The sequence below is a fragment of the Typopeltis vanoorti genome, chromosome 9 (genome assembly GCF_054136105.1).
Source record: "Typopeltis vanoorti isolate ZY-2024b chromosome 9, IOZ_Tvanoo_1.0, whole genome shotgun sequence".
In the NCBI taxonomy this organism is placed as follows: Eukaryota; Metazoa; Arthropoda; class Arachnida; order Uropygi; family Thelyphonidae; genus Typopeltis; species Typopeltis vanoorti.
Window position 1 is genome coordinate 86,407,875 of NC_143557.1, and position 26,367 is coordinate 86,434,241.

The 26,367-nt window shown below is 35.9% G+C and overlaps 2 protein-coding genes across 3 annotated transcripts in view; one reads left to right on the forward strand and one right to left on the reverse strand.

Moving 5' to 3' along the window:
- LOC150103221 (solute carrier family 66 member 2) overlaps positions 1–5,042 on the forward strand; it is a 456,400-nt gene extending 451,358 nt beyond the window's left edge. The window contains exon 10 of the mRNA XM_090397709.1: positions 4,697–5,042. Within this exon, the coding sequence (XP_090253835.1) occupies positions 4,697–4,739 (43 nt within the window). The 3' untranslated portion in view covers positions 4,740–5,042. The remainder of the gene's footprint in view (positions 1–4,696) is intronic.
- Dhod (dihydroorotate dehydrogenase 2) overlaps positions 1–26,367 on the reverse strand; it is a 173,569-nt gene that overhangs the window by 67,250 nt on the left and 79,952 nt on the right. For both annotated transcript variants that reach the window (XR_016548788.1, XM_090397708.1), the window contains exons 6-7: positions 24,281–24,434; positions 4,654–4,813 (exon numbers count right to left, since the gene is read on the reverse strand). Coding sequence is in view for 1 of the 2 variants with exons in the window: in XM_090397708.1 (XP_090253834.1) it covers positions 4,654–4,813; positions 24,281–24,434 (314 nt within the window). In the remaining variant the exon portion in view is untranslated. The remainder of the gene's footprint in view (positions 1–4,653; positions 4,814–24,280; positions 24,435–26,367) is intronic.

Sequence of the window (26,367 nt, forward strand, 5' to 3'; positions counted from 1 at the left end):
AATATATGATAGCGGGTTTTTTTTTTTTTTTTTTTTTTTTTTTTTTTTTTTTTTTCAGATAGAGGGTGCCAAAATCAGGACTCTTGTCTTTGTATTGCTGCTACAATTTTAAGTACACCATGTTGTTTTAGTCTTGCGTATTGTGACAAATAGTGTTTTTGTGCTCTGAAGATGCTGGTTATAATACCAGCGAAATATCAGCATCAAGTTAATAAATTAATTATTTACTTAGTTTCTGTGTTCTATTATACCGTTAAAATAATAAACAACATGTCAAATGGATTTGCAATTTGTAGTTAACAGTTTCAGAGATCAAATAATGCTTTTAACAAAAGAGAAAAAAACCTAATTTTTTAAATGATGATGAGGCAATTTGTAATATACTTATACAGAGAAAGTGTGGAGGTTTAGAATTATTCCAAGAAGAGAAATCTCTCCTATCCAGAGAATTAGGTATAGTCAAAGTAAGCCTTGAAGAAAAGGATCTGTTTTTTTTTTTTTTTTGTGAGAAATAAGACAATACTGAAATTGCAATCAAAAGATTAGTAGAACTCCAATGAAGAATAGTCTAGAAATCAGAATTCAGGGTTGTAGAAGTTGATTCATGAAGTTTTAGTGATTTGTGTAGTCTAAGTTTGTCAAATAAATGACAAACAGGAATGTAGTGTAGTGTACTGTACTGTCATAACCAAAACAGTGTAATGGATTTGCAATGACCTGATCACTGATATACAGAAGAAAGGGTGAAAGAACATATCCCTGTGGAATGTCAGCATCAGATACAAAGTTTCTCAAAGATCCATTCACCATCATATCAAATGTGCATCCATACAGAAAAATAACAAAACAGTTAGATGACAGATGGGAGCTTAATTAATTGACCTTGGTTCCAAACTGGAAAAAATGCCATAGAGATATTAAGAGTATTATATAGGCAAAGTGGATATTAGATCCAACATTATTTCAAAGCCGCATGTTTGTAGAAACTACGAAAGTTTTGTAAAATTGATCTGAGAGCTTACGAAAATACAATCCTCAGCATCAGAGTTGCCTTAGCTTGCACCACTTAAAAGACACGAGCGCTGCCCGAGATATTTGCCTCTTATTAGTGCATTTTTTTTTAAAGGTTTCACTGGCCCAACACTGTTTTGAACTGGTTGGTTCTCTTCAGAGACCAGACAGAAACCTTAAGAGAGCACTTTTCCTGCGCTCTTACACATAACTATATACACACACATACAAAGTTCCCCTGGGAAAGCATTACCTTTGTTTTTGATGCTAAAACAGTAAATACATTCACTTCCCACAGGGTTAACTACATCAATATTTTGCAAAATATACATAGAAAAAAACAAGGTTATTTACAGTTCTCATGGGACTTGAGCTATGAAAAAAATCGATGTAATATGCTTTGGAATTTTTTAAGCTACATTGAGTTTTTACAATAGTCTCACACCAAGCAATGAAATTCATCTCCTGCCTAAAGACAATCACAAACATCACTACCATGCCTATGGTAGGATTTGAACCCACAGTCCGTTGGTGCTGGCTCATGGAACTGTGACAGCTTGTTTCTTGCTTTCATCCCTTTCAAAATCGGTTTTTGATGTTACTAATAATTTGCTTGAAGCTATTTTGGGCTTTGGTATAAACAGTAAAGGAAGATGAAGATTTCAACGAAAGCCAATTGTGATACATCCAGTTCTCTTGTATACACACACACACACACACACTTCTTGGAGAATCAAGGCTTAGATAAGACATGAGAATTTAAAGTAAACTGAGAATAAATATTTTCAGAGCAAATCATTGATATGAATGTTTTCATGGCAGATATACAAGGATGTTCTGAAAAGTTGTGATAATTGCCAAGAACCATGTAACTTACACATTATTCTACATATTCCCCACAAAGTGTTATACACTTGTCACAATGCTGCTGAATCATTTGCAATCCCCTGAGAAAAAAAAAGTCTTTCCCTTGTTGCACAAACCAATCCTCAGCTGCAGATATGACTTCATTATCTGTGATAAATTTTGTTCCTTTCAAATGATTCTTTAAATTTGGGAATAGAAAATAGTCAGATGTGGCCAGGTCTGGTGAATAGGGTGGGTGAGGCAAACACTGAAAACCCAATTTGGGTATTCTCGTGAGCAGTGTGAGCAGGTGCATTGTCCTGCAAAAGCAACACACCTCTGCTCAGTTTCCCACGGTGTTTTTTCTTCAGAGCTGTTAAATAAACTGCTGCTGTAACAGTTTCACCTTTTTTGAGGTAATGGCAATGGCAAGAACCTTTGCTGCTGACTTTTGGGTTCAGAACTTCTTTGACAGTGGAGAATCTTTGTGTCTCCAGTCCATGGAGAACCTTTGTGTCTCCAGTCCATTGACTGTTGTTTGGTCTTGGATCATAGTGAGGAAACCATCAACAGTCACAATATCAACCAAAAAATTTGTACCTGATTTCTCAAAATAACCCAAAATCCCTTGAAAGGACAGCACACATTCTCTCTTTTGGGCATTCAAACATAATGGACATGCTTCTGCATGTCCATTATCCATTGGAGGATAATGACCCCACTTGTTCTCTGGATATCTTCAGAGTCTTTGCAATGTTTTTGGCTGTTATTCATCTATCATCAAGGATCATGTCATGCACTGCATCAATGTTTTCAAGTGTGATCGCTGTGGAAGGTTTTCCTGACTTAGGCATCTGTTGTCTCAGGACAAGAGATGCCTCAAGTCAGGAAAGTGCCCAGTTTTAAACTTGGCCACCCATTTGGCAACTATTGGATATGCTGGGCACAGACCCCTAAAGTCTTATACAAAGTTTGGTGAATCTCAGTTGTGGATTGTTTTTGCAGCACAAAAAACTTGATGATGACCTGCAGTTTTGTGTTTCTGAATTTCTTCAAAACCTCTGACATGTCTTCTTATATATCCTAAAAGAAAAAGAACACGGGGGTTAAAGGAATTTAAGATATGTTCTTTCTTGTGGTTATATCAGTTACTTTAATATCATTTTTGTTCTAGGTTTATGAACTTTTCAGCCCCCCCCCCCCCCCTCCCATAGATGCCAAAGAATCTTTATCTTTGTCCTGGAGTTAAAACAGTTTTTTACCACTTTGAGCTTCCAATAAGCAAAGTTGCAGTGAAATTTAATTACCACCTAGTAGTGCCAAGTACCACGAAGGTTTTTCCTTTCTTCTAAGAAGTGCGGATATCACACCTCAACCCTTGCCTATGTTACTTCACTCCTCAATAGAATCTTCCAGTCTGATGATTTAATGCCTGTGGGCTGGTGGATATTATCCAAGGGTAGTTAATGGGTCCACAATATGAAAGTGCATGTAGAGGATTCTGCTACTGCAAACCAACTGGAGTAGACTTCACTGGAGTTTGGTACATTCCACATTGTGGTGGTCATATAGCATAAACTTTAGTCTGTACTACAATCATGCAATATATTTCAGCTATCTTGAGAAGAATGTCTTCAATTCTCTTTTAAGCCCAAATACATAGTGTAAACTTCAACAATAATTGACAATCAGTACAAGGTTCAAGGAAGGCTTGATATTTGAAACTATAATACATGGATCATTATAAAATGCTATTAAAAAAAAAAAGTGAAATCATTTATTTGCATTATGAAAACGTTCATATTCCGAGTGCTTTTTATCTACTCAATTCCAAGGTTAAAAACATAATCATAATTATTACACAAAAATAACTTTAACATGTTCATTGCCAAGCTGAAAATTGGAATTTCGTGTGGTGGGCAAATTTTTTTTATTTTTTTATTTAGTTTTTATTGTGCTCAAAATAAGTTAATATATTATTTATATGCTTTTATTATTATGTACATAGGATTTATGTACTCTAAATATCTATTACGCGATGTCGCGTGTTATGTAATTCGGTCAAATAAGTTATATATTTTACAAATAAAAAACATTTAAATATAATAATTATAACTTTAATTATCAGTCTTTTATAATAAAATTTTATAATTTTATAATATTACGCGCCGTTTCGCTGTGGCCGCTATACTATTCCACTTAGAAACTTGATATCGGTGTCCACGCGATAACGCGTGATCGGCCGACAGGTGAGAAGTCGCATCACACGATATCGCATGATTGACAATGAACGTGTTGGTTAAATGAATGATGAATTCAATTAACAGACTTGATTTATTATTGTTACTTTTTTTGAAATGCTTGCAAAATTACTGTATATATAGTTACAAATCACACACACACGCTCACACATATTACAATATATCAAGGGCACAGTAAGTTAAAGTTTATGTTTAGGATAATCAAAACGTGTTTTCATATAATGTACCAGGTAATCTCATCCCAGTCTCCTCTGGGAAAAGATTAATTACCAAAGAAAAATTCTTTTACTTGTCCCCTTGGCAGAGTACAGAAGAAAAAATAAAATTATCTTCATAAATAAATGTCAGTTAATCATTGTTTCATGTGGACAACATTGTTTTTATATGTGGGAAGGTACATAAAGCAAGATGTCTTTTTATATTGCATGTTTATTCATTAGAAAATAAACTTCAGTCTGAAATAAAAAAATTTCACCTCTAACATGCTTTCTTTTAATACTAAAAAATGTAAAATTCAATTAAATGGAGTAAATACTTAAGTAGTGCTTCCAATTCTCTGTTTATCTTTTTCACTACAGGAGTGCCTTCATACACCAGAACTGTATACAACTGTACCAATGAAGCCCCAGCTCGGATTTTATCATAAGCATCCTTTCCTGACTGAACTCCACCAACTCCAATAATGGGAACTTCGCCTATCCAAAGAAAAATAATAATTACACTTTATAAAAGGAATAATAAATAAATTTGTTGAATAACTACTGGAAACATTGTATAATTCCATGTGAATGGCTTAAAGCCAGAATTACTTCTATATTTAACAAAAGGAGTATGGAATTACTAAGAAAATTATAGAAAAGTAAGGCTTTTGAACAGCACATATAAAATGTATAGTGAAATAATTAATAAAGTTTGCAAATATCACTTATCTTCTTTTATTAAAAGAATAAAGTAGATTCATGTGTAGTAAATCTTGTACTGATGATATAAAGACACTTGATCATGCTAAAAAATCACTTTTTGGCCAGATGGACAAATCTATTGAATTACGTATGGAGGGACATTGCTTACAAGAGACAGCGAGTATAATGTCACCTGATGAAGGCTGCTATAAGCCGAAACTAGTCGTGTTTTACTATTAAACCCCCCCCCTTTTTTTTTTAACCTAACTCTCGGTTTAAGTCATTCAACTTTATTTTACAATGTATGTGTGTGTGTGTGTGTGTGTGCGTGCGCGCACGTGCGCGTGCTTTAAAAATTGAATGACTAGAAACCGAGAAAAATGAAAACAAAGTTTATTAGCACAACTAGCTTCAGCTTGTATCAACCTTCTTCAGGTGCACATTAAAAAAGAAATAACCAGTAAAAAATACAGGAAATAACTGTAAACATCATGGAACGTTAGTGTATATATTTCAACGTTGAAGTCTGTGCATTCAAAACTGTTCTCTCATTGGCTTCATTGTTGGGTATATGCGTGCGTATAGCATCTTGCGAACACCAGTATTTGATCGTAGCACAATGACAGTCTGAAAGGTTGTAACTCAGGTTGTTGTTGAGATGTTGGGGATTGAGAATGATTTCTTTTGATTCTATTATCTCCCTTTCTAATTCATCGTGGCAACAGAAAATGTTATTAGACTTGTCCCATAGGACTGTATGGCTAAGGTTTTCTTCATTAGAACTGGCCAAGAACAGAACATGACTAGACAAACCACTGGCTTGCGTTCTCCTGTAACTGACGTCTCTCTTGTGTTCTTCAGTGCGTAATTCTTTATTAAGTTCTATCTCATCATCAAGAAGAGAGCGAGCATGATGTCCTAGTATAGAAATAATTCCAAACTTTTGAGGAGGATAATGATGGGATTGACCGTGGAGATATCTGTTGGTGTGGGTAGCTTTTCTGTAAATTGAGATTTTTAATTTCTATGAGGAACAGGTCAGTTTGATGTCCAAAAAAGGAAGAGAACCATTAGCTTCAAACTCAGCCGAAAATTTTATGTTTGGATGTTGATTAATTAAATGTTCTAGGAAGCTCAGGAGAGATTCATGGTCATGGCTCCGAATCAGGAAAACGTCATCAATATATCTTTTCCAAATTCTTGGTTTTTAAAGGATAAGAAGAGATGGCTTTAACTTCCAGATCTTCTAGATAGATGTTCGCAAGTGCAGGTGACAACGAATTACCCATTGCAAGACCATCATTTTGTTTATAGATGGTATCCTGAAACTTGAAGCATCCTGTTGGATTCTGAATGAAGAAAAATTAAAATTTTTAATACTCCCCTTCAGGATCCAACATAATCCGGCGTGACAAAGGCTACACTTGTAATTATTTAATGTAAATCACTTTTTTATAAATTAATATTCATATAACTACCTTTAAGTTTGTTTAATTAATTAATCAAAGATATATAATAATAGTGATAGACTCTGTATTAAAATATTATTAAGTTTATTTTTATTTATTGCTATGTTAATATTATAAGAATTTGTATTCAACATTTAACTGCGTATTAATTGAAGTGTAAATATTCTTTACTTTTTTCTGTATGTAGTGGTATAACGTTGTGCAATACCTCAGTTTTATTATATTTTGTTTTGGTTGTCATGGAGACATATGTAAGATAGCTTACGTGAGTTTAGAACAGTGCGTGAGAGAGAGAGAGAATTGAAGGGCTGGAAAGGATTTTAGTTGAAGAGAGCATGAGAACAATTTTGGCGGGAAGAAGGAATATATAAGCTGGGAACGCTGAAAAAATGAAGCATTCATTCGGGGAATCAGAGTGTGATAATAGCGAGTCGGCGAATCATTCAAGTAGCTAATTAAAGTCTGCTAGTCGAGGAGCAGTTGGCTAGTAAGTTGCAGAACAACAAATAAAGCAACGGAAGATAGCAAAGTAATAACCGGATGACTAGCGATAATTTTGTTGAGATTTAATTACAGGCCGACCTTTCAAGGACACACAGAAACTTGAAGCATAGCACAGAGTAACTAAGAGAATAATTAGAGGCAGCAAAGTTGAATTTAAACTTTGCTGTTTAAATTTTAGACACTATATTTCTTAGCTGTGCTAAAAAATATAGTGTCTAAAATATTAATTAAATGCCGGAAGTATAGGCAACTGTGCATAAAAACTTCAATTTAAAGAATTACTGTGTGTTACCTTAGTTCAAGAGTTATTAGTAGAATACTGAATTGGTCAAGTGATGTCAAAGATAGTACCAGCGTTTTGATCTGAGCAAGAATGTTTAACTATGTGAATTGCGACCGTTAATTTATTCAGCTATTACTAAGAAGATTTGTTTTAATGAGTGCTGATAATTGTTTTATGTGTGTACAGTTATAAGAAATGTTCGTATATAAGTAGATGAACAAGGAAGATTACCGGTAAGAATTATCCAACTATTGATATTCCTATGCGGAGATATGTGTGTGTTTCTTCCTAGAATATCCCTATATTAACAGTAACTATTGAGGAGATTAGCTGGAGTGTGGAATTAAGAGTGTATACTTGTGAAGAAGTGTCACTGCCCTTTTATTGTATTTGAAACTTAAGTAACTGTGAGATATTAGTGTAATTGATCACTAAGGAACTTTATGACATTGAACTTTATTAAATAGCTAAATGAACCTTGAGAAGACTGAATTTCAGACAACAGATTAACAATTGTCCGAGATTGTATGACTGTATTACCAGAAGGGCTAAAATGTTTATAATTCCTTATTCAGTGATTTAGATTAAAGTGTATAAATTGTAATCCTAAATTAAATGTTTGTTTGTTGATCTGAAGTTGTATTTTGCCTGAATCTCTTTTACTGCACCATTCATAAAATATTCGAACTAAGGCAGGTGAATTAAATGAATTAAATAAACTCGGCCGGTATATATAATAATAACACATAAAAGAGAAATAGTTGAGAGTTGGTTTTACTTTAATTCTTGGACTAATTTAGATATAGAGTGGCGCAGTCAATAAATATAAATTTTCTCTATATTTGGATTAGAAATCAACTAGCAACTTATTTTTTGTTTAAGAACATCGTAGTGACAAACATATCGGATCCAAAGTATGGGTTAAGACGAAATAGGATCCAACAATCCTGAGTGGATGTAATGAGTAAGTAAGGCCATGATCTTTTTAGATAATTTATCTTTGAGTAGTACAAGAACTTTGTTCATTCAATTATCTAAGAAGATCATGGCCTTACTTACTCATTGCATCCACTCAGGATACTTCAAGTTACAGGATACCATCTATAAACAAAATTATGGTCTTGCAATGGGTAATTCGTTGTCACCTGTACTTGCGAACATCTATTTAGAAGATCTGGAAGTTAAAGCCATCTCTTCTTATCCTTTAAAACCAAGAATTTGGAAAAGATATATTGATGACATTTTCCTGATTTGGAGCCATGCCGTGAATCTCTCCTGAACTTCCTAGAACATCTAAATAATCAACATCCAAACATAAAATTTATGGCTGAGTTTGAAGCTAATGGTTCTCTTCCTTTTTTGGACATCAAGCTGACCTGTTCCTCAGAAAAATTAAAAACTCAATTTACAGAAACGCTACCCATACCAATAGATATCTCCATGGTCAATCCTATCATTAGCCTCCTCAAAAGTTTGAAATCATTTCTACACTAGGACATTGTGCTCGCTCTCTTCTTGATGATGAGATAGAAATTAATAAAGAATTCAATTTTCTCAGGTCTACTTTCCAACTAAATGGTTATTCACAAAAAACAATTGACAAATTCCTATTAAATCCATCTGCTTGCCATGATGAAGAGACCAATAGTGTGAAAGGTAATATTTCTATACCATACATAAGCTCTGTCTCACCCCAATTGGCCAGGGTTCTTAGGAAATACAACATAAGAACTTTATTTACTCCTCTTCTGAAAATCCGTTCCTTAATGAGCCATCTGAAACCTAGACATCACAACCTTAAATATCCCAGTGTTTACCAGATTTGGCGCAACTGTGATATACCTTACTTTGGCTAAACAGAGAAATCGATCAAATTACGCACTGAAGAACATAAGAGAGATGTCAGTTACAGGAGAACGCGAGCCAGTGGTTTGTCTAGTCATGTTCTGTTCTTGGCCAATTCTAATGAAGAAAACCTTAGCCATACAGTCCTATGGGACAAGTCTAATAACATTTTCCGTTGCCACGATGAATTAGAAAGGGAGATAACAGAATCAAAAGAAATCATTCTCAACCCCCTACATCTCAACAACAACCTGAGTTACAACCTTTCAGACTGTCATTATGCTACGATCAAATACTGGTGTTTGCAAGATGCTATACGCACGCATATGCCCAACAATGAAGCCAATGAGAGAACAGTTTTGAATGCGCAGACTTCAACGTTGAAACGTTGAAATATATACACTAACTTTCCGTGATGTTTACAGTTATTTCCTCTATGTTTTATTATTTCTTTTTTAATGTGCACCTGAGGAAGGCTGATACAAGCCAAAACTAGCTGTGCTAATAAACTTTGTTTTCATTTTTCTCTGTTTCTATTCATTCAATTTTAAAAAATGTATATCAACCGAGTAAATCAATCTTCCTACATATATCTGAACTTGGAGGGTCATAAGTATTTGAGGAAGTTACTGTTTTCTGCACAAGTAGAAGTAATTGGGCAGGGAAACTAAATTTGAAGAGGTCGAGTGTAAGACAGAGAAATTTATGCAGTGAATGTGTGTTTGTTGATCCTTTTTCATGGAATAATTTTAAAAATAGAGTGGATAATAATTGGCATGGGACTATTGTGAATACTAAAATTAGTAGAATGAATATCAGTTTTAAAGTTGGGATAAGAAGTAAAGGGAATCTACAGTTTTTGTACACTAATTCAAGAAGTATACAAAATAAGAGGGAGGAATTTTTGGCATTAGTCAGTGCAATTTCACCAAAAGTTGAAGGCATTTGTGAAACTTGGTTGTCAGCAGAAGATGTAGTTACTGGAATTGAATGTGATGGGTACAGTATTTTCAGGGAGGATAGAAAAAATTGAACTCGGGAGGAGTATTGTTGATGATAGCTGATGAGTTGCAGCCAAAAAAAAATAGTATATCAAGAAGATAGACGTGTGGATGATAGTTTATGTGAGGCGGTCTGGTGTGAAATAGTGACCAACGCAACCAAATATACAGTTGGTTGCTGCTATAGGCCAGGGGGGTGCAAGGGGTGATGTTGAATTCATGCATCAGCAAATTAGTGTAATGAGTGCAGGGAAATTAGTGATTATTATGGGTTTAATTATGGTGATATCGATTGGAAGAAAGAATTATCATGTGGCTAAAGGGAATTAGAATTCATACACCTTCAAAGAGATAATTACTTGAAACAGCACATAACTGAAGGGACTCGACTCGTGGTGTAAGGGTGTTGGATCTGGTTATAGGCTCAGAGGGATGCATAAGAAAGGTATCTTCATTACCTCCAATTGGTGAGAGAGATCATGTATTATTGACTTGGGAGGTTGCAAAATTTGGGGATTTCTCTCTTAAGAAGGGGGTATATTCGGAACTACAGGTTAGGTAACTATAACAAGCTTCAGAGTCAGTTTACAGCCATCCCATGGCAGAAAATATGGCAGGGGAAAGATGTTAGCAGTGCATGGGATATATTTAGCGGGTATCTGAGGGAGGCAATATCAGACTGTATTCTCATGGTTAGGAAAATTAACAAAGTAGGCATTAGATGGATGAGTAGTAGTATCAGGCTTGATCTACAAAAAAAGAAAACATTATGGAGAATTTACAAGGAGAAAGGAGATCAGTACACTCATGAGCAGTACAAAGCTCAGGCTAGAAAGGTTACCAGCATAGTAAGAAAAGCAAAATCCAATTATGAAAAGACCTTAGCTAGGGGGGATCAGGGATAATTTTAAAGAGTTCTTTCACTACGTGGCAAGTAAAAGGAAGAATGACTTTGGAAGGATAACCTTAGTAGGTGCCGATGGTATCGAGGTAACCAAATCAGATGTAATAATAGAGTTACTGAGTGAGCACTTTTCAAAAGTCTATCACCCAGGTGAGGATATCTCTGTACCTGTAGCAATAACTGATGTGAGAATTCAAGTTAATGAAACAGAGGTAATTAGAATATTGCAGAATTTAAACGCAAACACTGCTCTTGGTTCAGATGGAATATCAGCTCGGGTGTTACGTGAATGTGCAAGGGAATTGTCAACTCCTCTTACTTGGTAATTTAACTTGAGTTTTGAACTATGGTATGGTCCCTAGGGAGTGGAAGGAAGGCAAAATAGTTCCTTTGCATAAAGGAGGCTCCAAGACTGCAGTTGTAAATTACAGACAAATTACTATCTCGGGAGTGGTGGTAAAAGTACTGGAAAAATTGGTTAAGATCAGAATTCAGGATTGGGTGGATCAGAATATGATACTTTATAAGGACCAACATGGTTTTGTTAAAGGTCGGTCCTGCTTTAGCAATTTATTAACTTTTTAAGGCTTTTGACAGGATACTCCTGTATCGTGTCAAATAGTCCTGGAATACTGTTGTGCAAATTAGAACAAATGGGGATGGATACTAATCTGGTGTTATGGATAAGAGATTGGCTTATGGAGAGATACCAGAAAGTAATGTATGGAGGAGCAGAGTCCGGGATGAAGCAGGTGACCAGTGGTGTGCCTCAGGGCTCTGTGCTTGGGCTGTTATTGTTTAATTTGTACATAAATGATATAGGAAATGACTTGAAGGGAGATATTCAGTTGTTTGCTCATGATGCAAAGTTGGGAAGTGCAATAAGAAATCAAGCCAATGTTGAGAGTTTGCAGGATGATTTAAATAAATTGGTAAAATGGACAAAGGGTAATGGATGTCCGTTCAATCTGGAGAAGTGTAAAGTTATGCATTTTGGGGTTAAAAGATTTCCAGCTGTGTACCACATTGATGGAATGGTACTCCAAGAGATTGATGAGGCTAGGGACTTAGGGGTATTAGTGGATAGGGAATTGAAGTTCAGAGGGCACATTGCTAAGGTGTCCAAGATTGCACATAGAATTACTTGGTTATTGAAGAACACACTAACATCCAGAGATAAAGTGGTTATTAGTCCTCTTTATAAGGTGTTGATACTTCCACATTTGGATTACTGAGCTCAAGTCTGGTCTCCTGGATTCCTTAGAGATTGATGAGGCTAGGGACTTAGGGGTATTAGTGGATAGGGAATTGAAGTTCAGAGGGCACATTGCTAAGGTGTCCAAGATTGCACATAGAATTACTTGGTTATTGAAGAACACACTAACATCCAGAGATAAAGTGGTTATTAGTCCTCTTTATAAGGTGTTGATACTTCCACATTTGGATTACTGAGCTCAAGTCTGGTCTCCTGGATTCCTTAGAGATGAGGGAATTGGTGGAGAGGGCTCAGAGGAGAATGACTAAGTTGGTTAGTGGTGTAAAAAATGCTCCCTACATTGATAGATTGAGAGCTTGTGGATTACAGAGGTTGTTGAAAGGTGGAGAAGAGGAGATATGATAGAAACGTTTAAATTACTTCAAGGTTTTTATAAGATTGAAATATGAGAAATATTTCAGCTGTGTGATAGTGATGGAAGAACAAGAGGTCATCTCTGGAAATTAAGGAAAAGTGTGGTTAACAATGGTGTGAGAACTAGATTTTTTGCTTGGAGAGTGGTGAATGAATGGAATGCATTGCCTGACTCAGTTGTGAGTGCTTCGTCTGTAAACGAGTTCAAGAAGAGGTATGATAGATATTGTTTTGATAGCTTGGGTCTCCCGTGATGAGTCTTCTGATTCCATGGAGATACCCATATAATAATAATAATAATAATATATATATGTATGTATATATATATGATATACATAAGATATATGGGTCGCTTAAAGCCAAATAACTGGGAGGAGACTTCCACATTGCCTTTAAGGAATGCAGAGCCAACTGGGACTTCTGACCTAATGTCCAATCCTCACCTTCATGTGGTGCATCCCATTAAGAAGTATCCACTGGGTACTGAACAAACAAGGATGGGCTGGTAATTTGTTTGGGATTTGGGACAACCAAATTGTACTCTCTACTGGCTTAAACCACAAATACATATGATGATGATACAACATGATAAGATTTCATAATGGCTGGGGAATCATCCAGTTAAACAAGGTCCCACTGTTTTTGTCAGAGAGCCAAGGGGTGAACAGTGAAAAAGTCAACTAGTGGAACAAACTCCAGTGCAACATCTAAAAAAGGACAAATAAATTCAACATCAGAAGAACTGAAGATAGGAACCAACAACTTAAGGAGCATTTAAAGAAAAGGAAATCAAACTTCAAAGAACTGGCAAAGTACTATGTGTACACAATTGGCATTACTGAGATAAAGAAGACAAAACCAAGAGAGATCTTACTAAATAATAAGTAGGAAAGGAAAGAAGGAGCAGCATTAGAATTCAACCAAACATAAACCTAATTGGAAAGCAATTTCAAGTAGAGTTATGTAGACAGAATTCAAAATGGGGAAATGGGCAATGAAACTTATTTGTGCCATGGTACCACAGAAAGTTCTTCTAATGAAGAAATGGAGGAATTTTGTGAGTCATTAGAGCATGCAGTTAATATAAAGAAAATGGAGGAAAAAGTGGTCTAAACAGCAGAATGGGAAATGAATCCCACTAGGTATATAGAAACATTCTGGGAAAATTTGGGCAAAGCTAATAATGACATAGGTATCTGCTGAATTCTGCTCAGGATATGGACTATTCATTACTAACACTATCTTCCAACATAAAAATGTATAAAAGTTCACATGGAAAGAAGATGGACGAAATAAGAAAAGGCCTAATTGATTATGCCATTGATGATAGTGATATGATATCTTCATGCTGGTGAAGAATACAAGTGTGTACAGAGGATGTAATACTGGAAGTGACAATCACTTAGTGCTAAGCAAGACAAAAATGAATATCACACTGAAAAGAACAGTATGTAAGAAAGTTTTAAAAATAAAGTTGAGCAACTTTTACAGGTAAACTGTAGACTCAACTATACAAACATTACTGAGGAAAAATGAAACAGTTTGAAAACAAGAACCAAACCTTGGAGTCTCAGTGGCAAACTCTGAAGAAAGTATTGATTCTGTTAGGGAGGTATCTGGTGAAACTGTTTGAAAGGATAGAAAAATAAGAAAACCATGGCGGACATCAAATTCCTTGCCAGTGTGGATTATTGTATTTCAGCCAAACAAGTAGATCTGCAGTCATGTGGTGTGATGAACATTTAGACTATATTAAGTTCCATGAGCCAGAGCAATAGGGATTTGTGGAGCATGCTATCACCACAGGACAACGAGTTCTTTGGAAGAAAATTAAGGTTCTCCATAAAAGTAATAACTTCTTGGACCATTTATAGAAAGAGAGAGTTGTGAGACCTTTCTACATCAACCAAATCTAAATAGAAACAATGAACTTATTATCACTTTTATGGGAAATAGTTCTTCACAAATTCCAGAATTAGCATTTTTTTTTTAATCTTGTGAAAGTTATTTTTTACCAGAACCTTAATATAATTAAACCATGATGCTCTATATCATATGTGTGCAGTTTTGCATGTTTCATTGTTAAATATACTGGTTTTTGTTCTTGTTGAATTTGAAAGTCATACAGAACAAACCCTTGATACTAGGGCAGAAATTTTATACTAATAAAAAATATACCCATAAGTTAAATTCATTTTATGTTATTTATTAATGGACCTAAACTGCTAAAGAAGCAGTCCTGGACAAGAAGAAAGTATACCGAAAGTTGTCCTAAAAGAATACAGAGAAAAATGTAAGAGAAATAAGCTGTGTCAAAGTAGCTAAATAAAAATCATGGGGAAGAATATAGAAAATAAATGTCAGGAAGGTGGCAAAATGTTCTGAAGGCTAATGAAAAAGCTTAAAAATGGAACAAAGAGCACTGTAAAAGGAATCAAAGATGATAAAGGTGACATGAAAACAGAATGTATGGATATCCTAGATGTCTGGAGTAATCACTTTGAAAGATTTAAACAAAACAAACAATGACAGAACAGTAGTAGAAAATTTTCAAGAGGAATGCAAAAAGGAGTACATATCAATATTTCAGGTAGAAGAAGCCATCAAAAACTTGAAATGTGGAAAGGCAGCTGGAGTAGATGTTATTCGACCAGAAATGCTTAAATATGCAGGTATAAAAATTTTGCAGTGGCTACACTCATGTAATTCAGGAGGGCTGATTAGAGGGTCAAATTCCAGATGATTGGAGTAGAGCTCTAATAGTTCCCATCCATAAAAAAAAAGGGAATAAAGTTGAATGTGAGAATTACAGAGGAATTTCTCTACTAAGTGTTCCAAGTAAGATTTATGCAAATATACTTAAAAAGAGGTTAAGAAAGATTGTGGAAGAGAAACTTGGAAAAGAACAAGCTGGGTTCAGGCCAAACAGAGGTTGTCAAGATCAGATTTTCACTTTATGACAAATAGTTGAGAAATCATGGGCATATGACAAGGTGCCCAGAGAAAAGCTTTTCAAAACACAACAGTTATATGGGGTATACAGAACATTATATAGAGCAACTCATAGTCTATATTTAAATTTAAGTCAGCAATTGGAATTGAAGGGAATACAGGAAGATGGTTTGATGTAAAATCAGGGGTAAGACAAGGATGCACATTATCTCCACTCTTATTCATCATCTATATGAATTGCATTATGAAAGAAAATGACATTTAACCTGATATTAAAATTGGAGATATTAAACTTAGCTCTTTGCTTCATGCAGATGATATTTACTCCTAAACACATCCACTGCAAGTCTTCACGATTCTCTAACTAAATTGAATTACAACTGTAACAAATTTGGCATGAAAATCAGCAATAAAAAAAAATCAAAAAAAAAAAAAATCAAAACTATGAAAATAGGCAGGAACATAGAAACCTGCAGCAGCATTCTTAATGGAGAACTTATAGAATAAGTAAAATATTTTAACTATTTAGGGAGACAATTTTAAATGACATGGCAAATTAAATATGGAAACAGATAACAGAATAAGCAAAGGCTAGTGGTGGAAAACCAGTTGAATAAATTTATAAGGAATAAGAGAGAAATTATCCAAAATGCCAAACTAGCAACATACGAGACAGTGTTCAACCAGTATTAAGTAATGGATCTGAAAGTTGGGTTACAAATAAAGAACTCGATCAAAGACTAGAGACCACATATATGAAAGTTCTGAGAAAAATTAGGGGAGTGAACAGTTGGCATTAAAGGCAGAATCATATTAAAAATGAAAGTATTAGAAAGGAACTCAACATTGTTAGCATTCAAGAATGTGTGAACAGAGCTAATCTAAGGTGGCATGGCCACTTAAATAGAATGGACGAGGAAAGGTTAGCAAAACAGGAAGACACGCAATCTAGGTGGATTGATTCATTCAAAAGTGTCTTAAAAGCAAAAGGTGTTGGATATGACAATATTGGAGTGATAACTGGAGATTAATAATAATGTAAACTTAATCATGTAGTGCTGTCATAGTAGCCTGAACACTCCTTAAAGGTACATTTCAGGAAATTGATATGTTTTCCTACCATCTCCACTAGGTCATTCCACCATCTTCACTCTGATAATCCAGGCATTCGTCTTCTTGCTTTATATGAATGCCGTTAGATCTATCTATCACTTTTCATGAATGCAATATATCTTGCTCATCTCCATTTTGATTTAAAAATCTCTTTTGTTGTGTCCAACACTCTTTTATTTCTTATCTTATATCTTCATTATTTTGTCTTGCAATCTGATGTTTAGTATGGCTCCCTCTCTCCACTCTACACTCAATTTTCCTTATTCTGTGCAGTATTTGTTTAGTTATTGGCTATGTCTCTGATTTACATGACATAGTTGAAAAGTTTGGATCTATTTTTAGGTTGTATTTTACTATAGGAATATTTTCTGTTTGATAGAAGCAATTAAGCCAAATTCTTTTTATTTCTTTATAAATGCTTCTATTTTTCTAATGTAAAAGTTCTTCCAAGGTATACATATTCTTAAACTTGCTCTATTTTATTATTATCTATTGTTATTTGTTTTTCTGTTATCTAGTTTCCTATTTGTCATCATCTGAGTTTTTTTCATAGTTTATGTATAATCCTACTTTATTTGATATTGCATGTAATTCATTCATCGAGTTCTCTTTTGTCTGCTGTTACTACAATATCATCAGAGTATCATAACTTGTTTGCCATTGATATTAATCCCTTTGTCACTCCAATCTAGTTCACTTAGGGCATATTCTAATACTGCATGGAATAATTTGGGCAAAGTAGTACTTTTTACTTTACTTATTTTAAATTTGTACTGCTTTATTTGTACATGAGGATACTAGCAATTGCTTTGTCATATATTTTGTTTATTAGCTATATAATGACATCATATGATCACAAAAAATTAAGTTAATGCAAATTTAAAAATTGCTGTAATTTAAAAATGAAACCTCATCTTTAAATTACAGCAATTGTAAAGACTATATATATGAAAATTTCAATTGCTAAAATTAAAGTAATGGATGGCTTTTACTGGAAAATTCCCACTTAGAACTAAAATAGTTGTAAATAACTGCAGTTCCAATAGTAGCAAAGATGGTGGTGGTGAGTAACCATGAGAAGTCATTTTGTATGTTAGAATACGCAAAAACTATGTCCATTTGTGAGAGTGCAGTGACAATTTCGTGCAGAATTCCAGAAGAAATCACCTGTGTACAACAGTATCAAGACTGCCTATGTCAGCCAGGATGTCAAGGGCCTAATGAAGAAACCGTGGATAGCGTTAGAGAAGCCTATGCATGACGCAGCCTACAGAAGTTCACTATGCGTGCAAGTTTAGAAGTTGGTGTCTCGCAACCAACAATGTGGTTGCAAGACACCAACTTCTAAACAACTTCTAAACTATGGTCATTCTCCATAAGAACTGAAGATTAAATCCTTCCAGCTTCAGCTGCATTCATCATTAATGTTAAAGAAGTGTGTCTTAATTTTTGCAAGGACTTACAGGAGTGGTTTGAAGTTGACAGTTTCACAAAGCCATTCATCTTTATCGACAAAGCAACTTTTCGTGTGTGTGTGTGTGTGTGTGTGTGTGTGTGTGTGGTGGGGAAGGTGAATCAGCACAACGTGTGAATCTGGGAGACCAAAAATCCCAAAGCACTCACTGAGCATGTGCAAGACTCAGCAGTGTTGAATGTCTTTTGCACAATTTCGAAGGTTCATTCATTTCATATGGCGATTCAACAGCCGTGAGCCCCTTTTACGGTTAGGTACGCACTACCTCAATCCCCCCTATTTTTATCCAGGCTTGGGACCGGCATAGCTGACAATTCGGACTTATGGCTGGAGGGATTGTCTTAAGTATTCCTGAGTGTATTCGTGATTTCACGGGAGTGAAGGTGATTTCGAAGGTGAAGGTGTGTAGGCCTTTTTTCTTCACAGAGCCCACCATCACAGGGATGATGTACATGGACATGTTGAAGAACTAGTTGATGCTATAGCTTAATGAAGATAGCGATGATTACATCTATCAACAAGATGGCTGTCCGACTCATTACCACAGTGAAGTGCAAAGCTACTACAACGAAAACTTACCATTACGTTGGATAGGACGCACATGTCAAGATGATGATGCATTAATGTGGTAGCCAACCCAGTCACCAGATTTAACCCCATGCAACCTTTTCTTGTGGGAATTTGTGAAGAACACTGTCTTTGTGTCCCCACTCTCCACTAATCTCATGGAACTTTGCAACCGTATCACCATGGCTGTGACACTAATTGACCGTGACATGCTCACACGTGTGGGATGAAATGGATTATCGGCTTGATGTCTGCCACATCAGCAAAGTTAGACACATTGAGCATTTGTGAGGTTTGTAAAAAAAATGGACAGTTTAACTTTATTTCAGTGTAATAAAATATAGTATCTGTTTTGTAATTCATTAGTGGCAAATGTTTAAAACGTTTCACAGACTTCTGAATAATCTCCATGCAACTTTCAAACTACACATTCAACTAGCAACCCTCATCCATTCTTCTAAGGATCAGCTTCATCCTCTTGCACATCCTGGAATGTATAAAGCTCCTTGTACCTGCAGCTTAGCCTACTTTGGACATTGGTAGATCTGATGATGTCCAGCTTGAAGAATTCAAAAATTACATTGCCATCATCTGTATGGCAAGTCAGGACTGACTTGCTATACTCAGGATATCCTTTCACATAGGATAAATGGAAAAGACAACTGTACTGCATAGAAGTCACTATAGGTCTAAGAGAATAATTTCAGAATCAGCATCAGCTAACCTAATCTCAACAAGCATAGCTGTATTAATTTTACAAAGATTCAGGAAACATCCTTTCTAAAATCACATTTACATGAATTAACTTTGCTGTGATCAAGCCCTTCTAATTGTAACTAAACATTTTTAGTTACAATCTGAATCATTTCTATATCATTCTAACTGAGTGCTCTGTGTTTACAACAGCTGTAATCTACACCCTCTGTCCAAAAAGAAACCGAACTTTTCGAAAATTGAAGAAACTAGTCATGCCACCTTTTGTATCTTTTTGTTGTCGAAAGCGTCACCCTTCATTAGTTTCTAGTAGTAAGGCTTATACGTTGGTCAGACATAACTGGTGATTAGTTTACGGAATTAACAACGCATATACAGTATATTAATTAAAGGTAACTTTAATGAATAACTTCTATATTTCGGCAACGTCACATTGCCATCTTCAGGAACATAAAGATATGGTATGTGCACGCAGGCACTAACATAAAGCAAATGAGGAAGAAAGCAAGAAACTAATATTGCTCCTAAAGTCCTAATGGTGCCCTCTGGTGGGCTAATTTGGTAGTCTTGGCAGTTGGGCTGAAGTTCTCATAATGTAAGTCTCCCAAATTTGGGGTAGTTTCATACACCCAAATTTGTTTAAGTTAGGAACGTTTTTTAGAGCTGCTGAAGATTCCATGAATAATCTTTCGTATTTAAACTTGCTGCGATGAATTATTTTTGTTTTCTTCCAACGAATTTTATGGTGGGTATCTAAGGCATGGTCTGCCAGTCCAGAGCGGCTGTACTGGTGGAACCGGATGTAGTCTTTGTGTTCTGAAATCCTGATATTTGTTGTTCTGCCTGTTTGGCCAAAGTAGGACAATTTGCAGTTGCAAGGGACCTGGTATACTCCCGGTAGGTCTAGGGGAAGTGGTTGGTCTTTGGTAGAGCAGATAAGGGATGCCAACTTTTTATATGGTTTGTAACAGGAAGTAAGGTCATATTTTTTGAGGATATTGGTTATTTTCTCAGAGGTGCCCTAGATGTAGGGGATACTTGGTGTAATCTTTATTGTGGAGGGGGGAGGGGGGGGTTGTGGTTTACTGGTTTTAGTATTTTTTGGATTTTTTTGGGGTTATAGCCATTGGCTAAGAAAGTGTTGAGGATGTGGTTTAGTTCAGTAGTTAGGGCCTTGTCATCTGAGCAGATTAATTTTGCCCTGTTATATAGTGTTTTTATAACCCCATATTGTTGTGAGGGGGGGGACTGCTGGTGAATGTATCTGCCAGTATGGGTGGGTTTTCTGTGAACAGAGAAAACCAAAGATCCATCAAGCTGGCGGGTGATTAGTATCTAGGAAGGGGAGGGTGTTGTTTTCCTCTTTTTCTAAGGTGAACTGGACTCTGGAGTGTTGGTTGTTTAAGCGTGTTAGGAAGGAGTGGAGTGTGTCTGAGCCATGTGGCCAAATAGCAAACACATCATCCACATAACGAAGCCAAATAGGTGGGTTTTTGTGGGGCGGAGTTTAAGACTTTCTCTTCAAATGTCTCCATAAAGAAATTGGTCAAGGGCGGGGAAAGCGGTGAACCCATGGTTGTCCCCTCTATCTGTTTGTAGAACTTTCCTTGCCAAACGAAATAGCCTGAGTTTATTGTAAACTGAAATAGGGCTGAGATATCGGGAGGAAACTTGGCTTGGATGAGCTCTAGGGTTTCTTTGAGTGGGACATTAGTGAATAGGGAGGAGACATCAAAACTGACCATTATGTCAGTGTGTTGGAGTGTGAGGTTTTCTATACTGGCTTTAAAGTGGGCTGAGTTTTTTATGTGTGATGGTGTGTTGCCAGTGTAGTGTGTGAGCTTTTTGGCTAAATGTTTGGCTAATTTATATGTGGGGGAATCAATGCCATCACTATGGGACACAATGGCACATTTTGTTTATGTATTTTTGGGAGTCCATATAATCAGGGGGGTCTAGAGTTATAAGGTTTTAGTTTGTTGGTGACTTTCACAGGCCAAGAAGTGACCTTCTTAAGGAGTCTGTAGAGAGATCTAATCTGAGAGCTGGTCGGATTATATTCAATGGGGAGGTAAGTCGTACAGTCTAGTACTAAAGCAGTTAGCTTACCTCTGTAGTCTTTTTGATTGAGCACCACAGTGGCGTTTCCCTTATCCGCCTTGGTGATTACTATTTTTTTGTTGTTTTTCAATTCTTGTAGGGCAGCATATTCGTTTTTGGGTAAGTTGGTTTTTGGAGGTTTGGCTTTAGTGAGAACACCGACTACATCCAGTCTAACGTTGTTGGCGATATGGTTAGGCAGGTTGCAAATCCCACGTTCTATCTGGATCATGATTTCTTCGGCAGGTATTCTTTTAGGAGCTAGGGCGAAATTGTGACCATGTGAAAGTGCGGTGAGCGCTTCAGGCTTTAAAACTGCTGACGAGAGGTTGACTACAGTGTTGAGTGGTGGCTGTGGTAAGGAGGTAGAATTCTTTGTCAGGTTTTCGTATTTTTTCAAGTGCCGACTTCGTATTTTTTCGAATTCTTTTTTTGCCGATGCGCACGAGACGTCGTGAAGTATTGACCATAGATCATTGCCGAGTGTATCCGAAAGCTCTTCCTCTAGCACCCGTAAGGTTCTGTTTTCGTTGGCCAGGAGAACTCGCGTCGCGGTAATTTGTTCTCTTAACAGGGCGAAGCTAGTGCGATTATAAATGTGCAGAGCTTTCTCGGGATTAAAACAGTGCTTCAATTTAACACAATTAGGGATCACTTTGTTATCCCGGCAGCATTTTAGGAACGTCAGACGATTTATTTGCCTCGATATTTTCAACCTCAATTTGCCGTATTGAGGGGCCTTTTGTGTGATGGCATCTCCGTGGATGATCACGATTCTAGTAGCAAGGCTTATATGTTGGTCAGACATGACTGGTGATTAGTTTACGGAATTAACAATGCATATACAGTATATTAATTAAAGGTAACTTTAATGAATAACTTCTATATTTCGGCAACGTCACATTGCCATCTTCAGGAACATAAAGATATGGTATGCGCACGCAGGCACTAACACAAAGCAAATGAGGAAGAAAGCAAGAAACTAATATTGTTCCTAAAGTCCTAATGATGCCCTCTGGTGGGCTAATTTGGTAATTATACCCTTCATTAGTGTTGTGTCAACTGTTTATGACATTTGTTTCATTAGAAGCCGAGTTATAGTGCCAAGAGTGACAGTGTGTTTTGACGAACGGTCGGAAAATGAGTTTCAAACAGAGCTGCGATTGACTTTTGTGTTAAACTTAGTAAAAGTTTTACTGAAATACATCAAATGCTCCAAAAATCATAAGGTGATTAATGCTTATCCTATACTCAAGTTTACGAGGAAACTTGAGTAGTTTAAGCAATTTCTAAGTGGTCATGAGACGCTTGAGGACAACGAAAAGCCGGGCTGTCCAAAAACTGGACTGAGCAAAGTGAACATCCAAAAAGTGCATGATTTCATCGAAGAAAACCCGAAATCATCCATGCGATTGATTGAAGATGAACTGGGGATTCCATAATCAATGTGCACAACATTTTTACCGAGAGTTTGGGCCTTCATAAATTGAATTTGCGATTTGTTCCCCACAAGTTGACCAATGACCAAAAAATGCATCGAATTGAACACTGCAAGGACCTCATTAAAACTGCTTGGAAGGACTCAAACTTCCTTGAAACAATCGTTACTGGTGATGAAATGTGGTGTTTTGAATATGAGCCTGAAACAAAGCACCAGAGTGCTGAGTGGAGGCCACCAGAAGAGGAGCATCCAAAAAAAACTTGCTTGGAGAAGTCAAAAGTAAAGACAATGCTGATTTGTTTTTACAATTCCAAGGGCATTATCCACAAAGAATTCGTTCCGCCTGGCCAAACAGTCGATGGTGAGTTTTATCTCAAAGTTTTGAAGTGATTGATAGTGAGAATTTGTCACGTACAGCATGAATATCGTGATGCAGGCGGCTTGTCGCGTTTGCATGATAATGCACCATCTCATCATGCGAACATCGTGAGACAGTTTTTGAGCAAAAACCAAGTTTTTGTGTTGGTTCACTCGCTGTATTCACCTGATTTAGCACCCTGTGACTTCTTTCTCTTTCTTCCGACTTCATTTGCTGATGAAAGGAAAGCGATACGACACCACTGAAAACGTTCAAGTGGCAGTAACCACAACTCTCAACAGTATCCCAAAAACCAATATAAAAAACTAATTTAATGAATTAATTGACCGTGCCAAATGCTGTATTGAAGCTGAGGATATATATATATTGATAGAGGATATATGAGGGAGAATATATTGATTGAAATAAATTATTTGAATAATTATAATTGGCCTGTGTTTTATTTTCTATCAAAAATTCGGTTTCTTTTTGGACAGAGGGTGTATGCTTTGATGATGATGATGATTAAAAAAACCAACAAAATAATAAGTTCAATAAATTAATATAAGAAAAAATAATTAATTATTGTTTCTTTCTTCAAAAAAAGGAATTAATTTTTTTTTTTCTTGTGTTTGTTATATTTATACTGAAGCACTGTTTATACAGGGTGGCCCAAGTCATGGAACATTCCGTAGAAAGGGCCTATCTTTGTGAAGCCAAAAATGGAAGGCATTTATGTTGTGTAGTTTTTCATAACTAATAAAAAAAAAATATTTTTTAAAAATCTGTGGTTGCTTCACAAGGACAGCCCTTTCTACAGCATGTTCCATGGCATATGGGCCATCCTGTATATTTAGATGATATCCATACAGCAATATGGAGCACGGAATATGATCCTTTCATACCTTTAGTGAGCTTATACATCTCTCTGATTGTTTCAGTACTGATGAGACCAAGAGGTTTTCCACTCAATCCTCCATCTTCTTCTTTTAAATCACTCAATAATTCTAGAGGACGACTTACAGTAGTGTTACTTATAATTAATCCATCTACTGTTTTCTAAAAATAAAAGTCACTGAATATTAAACAAATGTAATTAATATTAGTTAATAAATATTTATTAAATCAATTTTATTAATCAATCTGTAATAAATTTAGTTTAATCCTTTATCCAAGTGTAAGCAAACAAAGTTTGCACCTGAAGTATCTTCAGGACTGAGGCAACTCAATGTAAATGTGGACCAAGCTCTCATCACTACATCTTAGTATCACCCATAATGCAAAGCACATCTCCTTGCAGACATGTATAATGCTATGCATTAAGGGAAGGCCACTACCCAGTCCAGTTTTGACCTTTATTGAGGTCTCTTCAGTGGGAGCCAGACCCAGAGGTGGTGATACTAAGGTTTATTGGTCGATAAAGTTTACTGGTCGATAAAGGTCGAAACTGGTCTGGGTAGTGGCCCTTCCCTTAATGTATAGCATTATACATGTCTGCAAGGAGATGTGCTTTGCATTATGGGAGATACTAAGACAAGTAATGATGAGAGCTTGGTCCACCTTTACCATGAGTTGCCTCAGTCCTGAAGATACTTCAGGCACAAACTTTGTTTGCTTACACTTGGGTAAAGGATTAAACTAAATTTATTATAGTCTAACCAAGTGAAAAAACTTTCAACATCTTTCTCTAAATCCAGAGTAATTTAATAGTAAGGTGAGACACCTTTTGGCAACTTGTATAGGTAAATATGACCTCTCTATTGCTTCCAACTTAGTATCACCACCTCTGGATCTGGCTCCCACTGACGAGACCTCGATAAAGGTCGAAACCGATCTGGGTAGTGGCCCTTCCCTTAATGCATAGCATTATACATGCCCGCAAGGAGATGTGCTTTGCATTATGGGAGTACTAAGACAAGTAGTGATGAGAGCTTGGTCCACTTTTACCACGAGTTGCCTCAGTCCTGAAGATACTTCAGGCACAAACTTTGTTTGCTTGCACTTGGATAAAGGATTAAACTAAATTTATGATAGTCTAACCAAGTGGGAAAAACGTTTCAGCATTAATCAATCTGATTCAGGTGTCAAACATACACTCAAATGCATTCAAACATACACAAATGGTTGAACTGTTAGAACAAAATTTAGACTTTTGATTTAATGTAAAATTTATGCTACACACTTTTAAACATGCACCACTTTTTTTTGGGGGGGGGGAACCTAATGAATATCAAGACATTATGTATTAAGAGAATTTTTATCAAATAACTTTATAGGAAACTTGTAAAATGATGACTGCATCAATCAATAATCTCAATTCTACCTCACATCTACTTCACCATAAAAGTCTTGTAATCAGTGGTGAATTTTAATAGTACTCACATTTCATTTTGCAGTATGCAGTATTCAATCACTGAATATTGTTTTAAATTCTTAAAATTTATAAAAGATAGTTCATTATACATGCAATATTATGAAAAATACTACTTCAATCATATTACAGCATACCATATTGTTGCAAAAGTATGAATGAAACGTGTTGACAAGTTTCAAGGGCATTCACACGTCAAAGCACTATGTCTGCACAGGCATTACTTTTAAAATGCTTCACTCACAAAAGACAGCTTATCAAAGGTTCAACAGACTCAAAATATCAGTAAATGCGATACAGGGTAAAGAAATAATTGCAAAATCTAATGTTCCACTGTATGGAGCAAATACCACAATTTAATCTTAACACTATAAAATTATTGTTATGCTTGCAAAAGCAGATACTACACATCAGCAGGCAGCCTAATAACATCATAACAGGAGCTAGCCTAATATCTGTTTACTGCAGGTAAACAGCTAGTAGCACTTTTTAAAAAAATGACAAACCATTACACAAATGGTATATTACATTATATACAATATAATACACAAATAATGTAACATTAAATATACATGATGCTCCCAAGTCAGTGCAACTGTGTCCAGGTGAAATGGCTGCAAG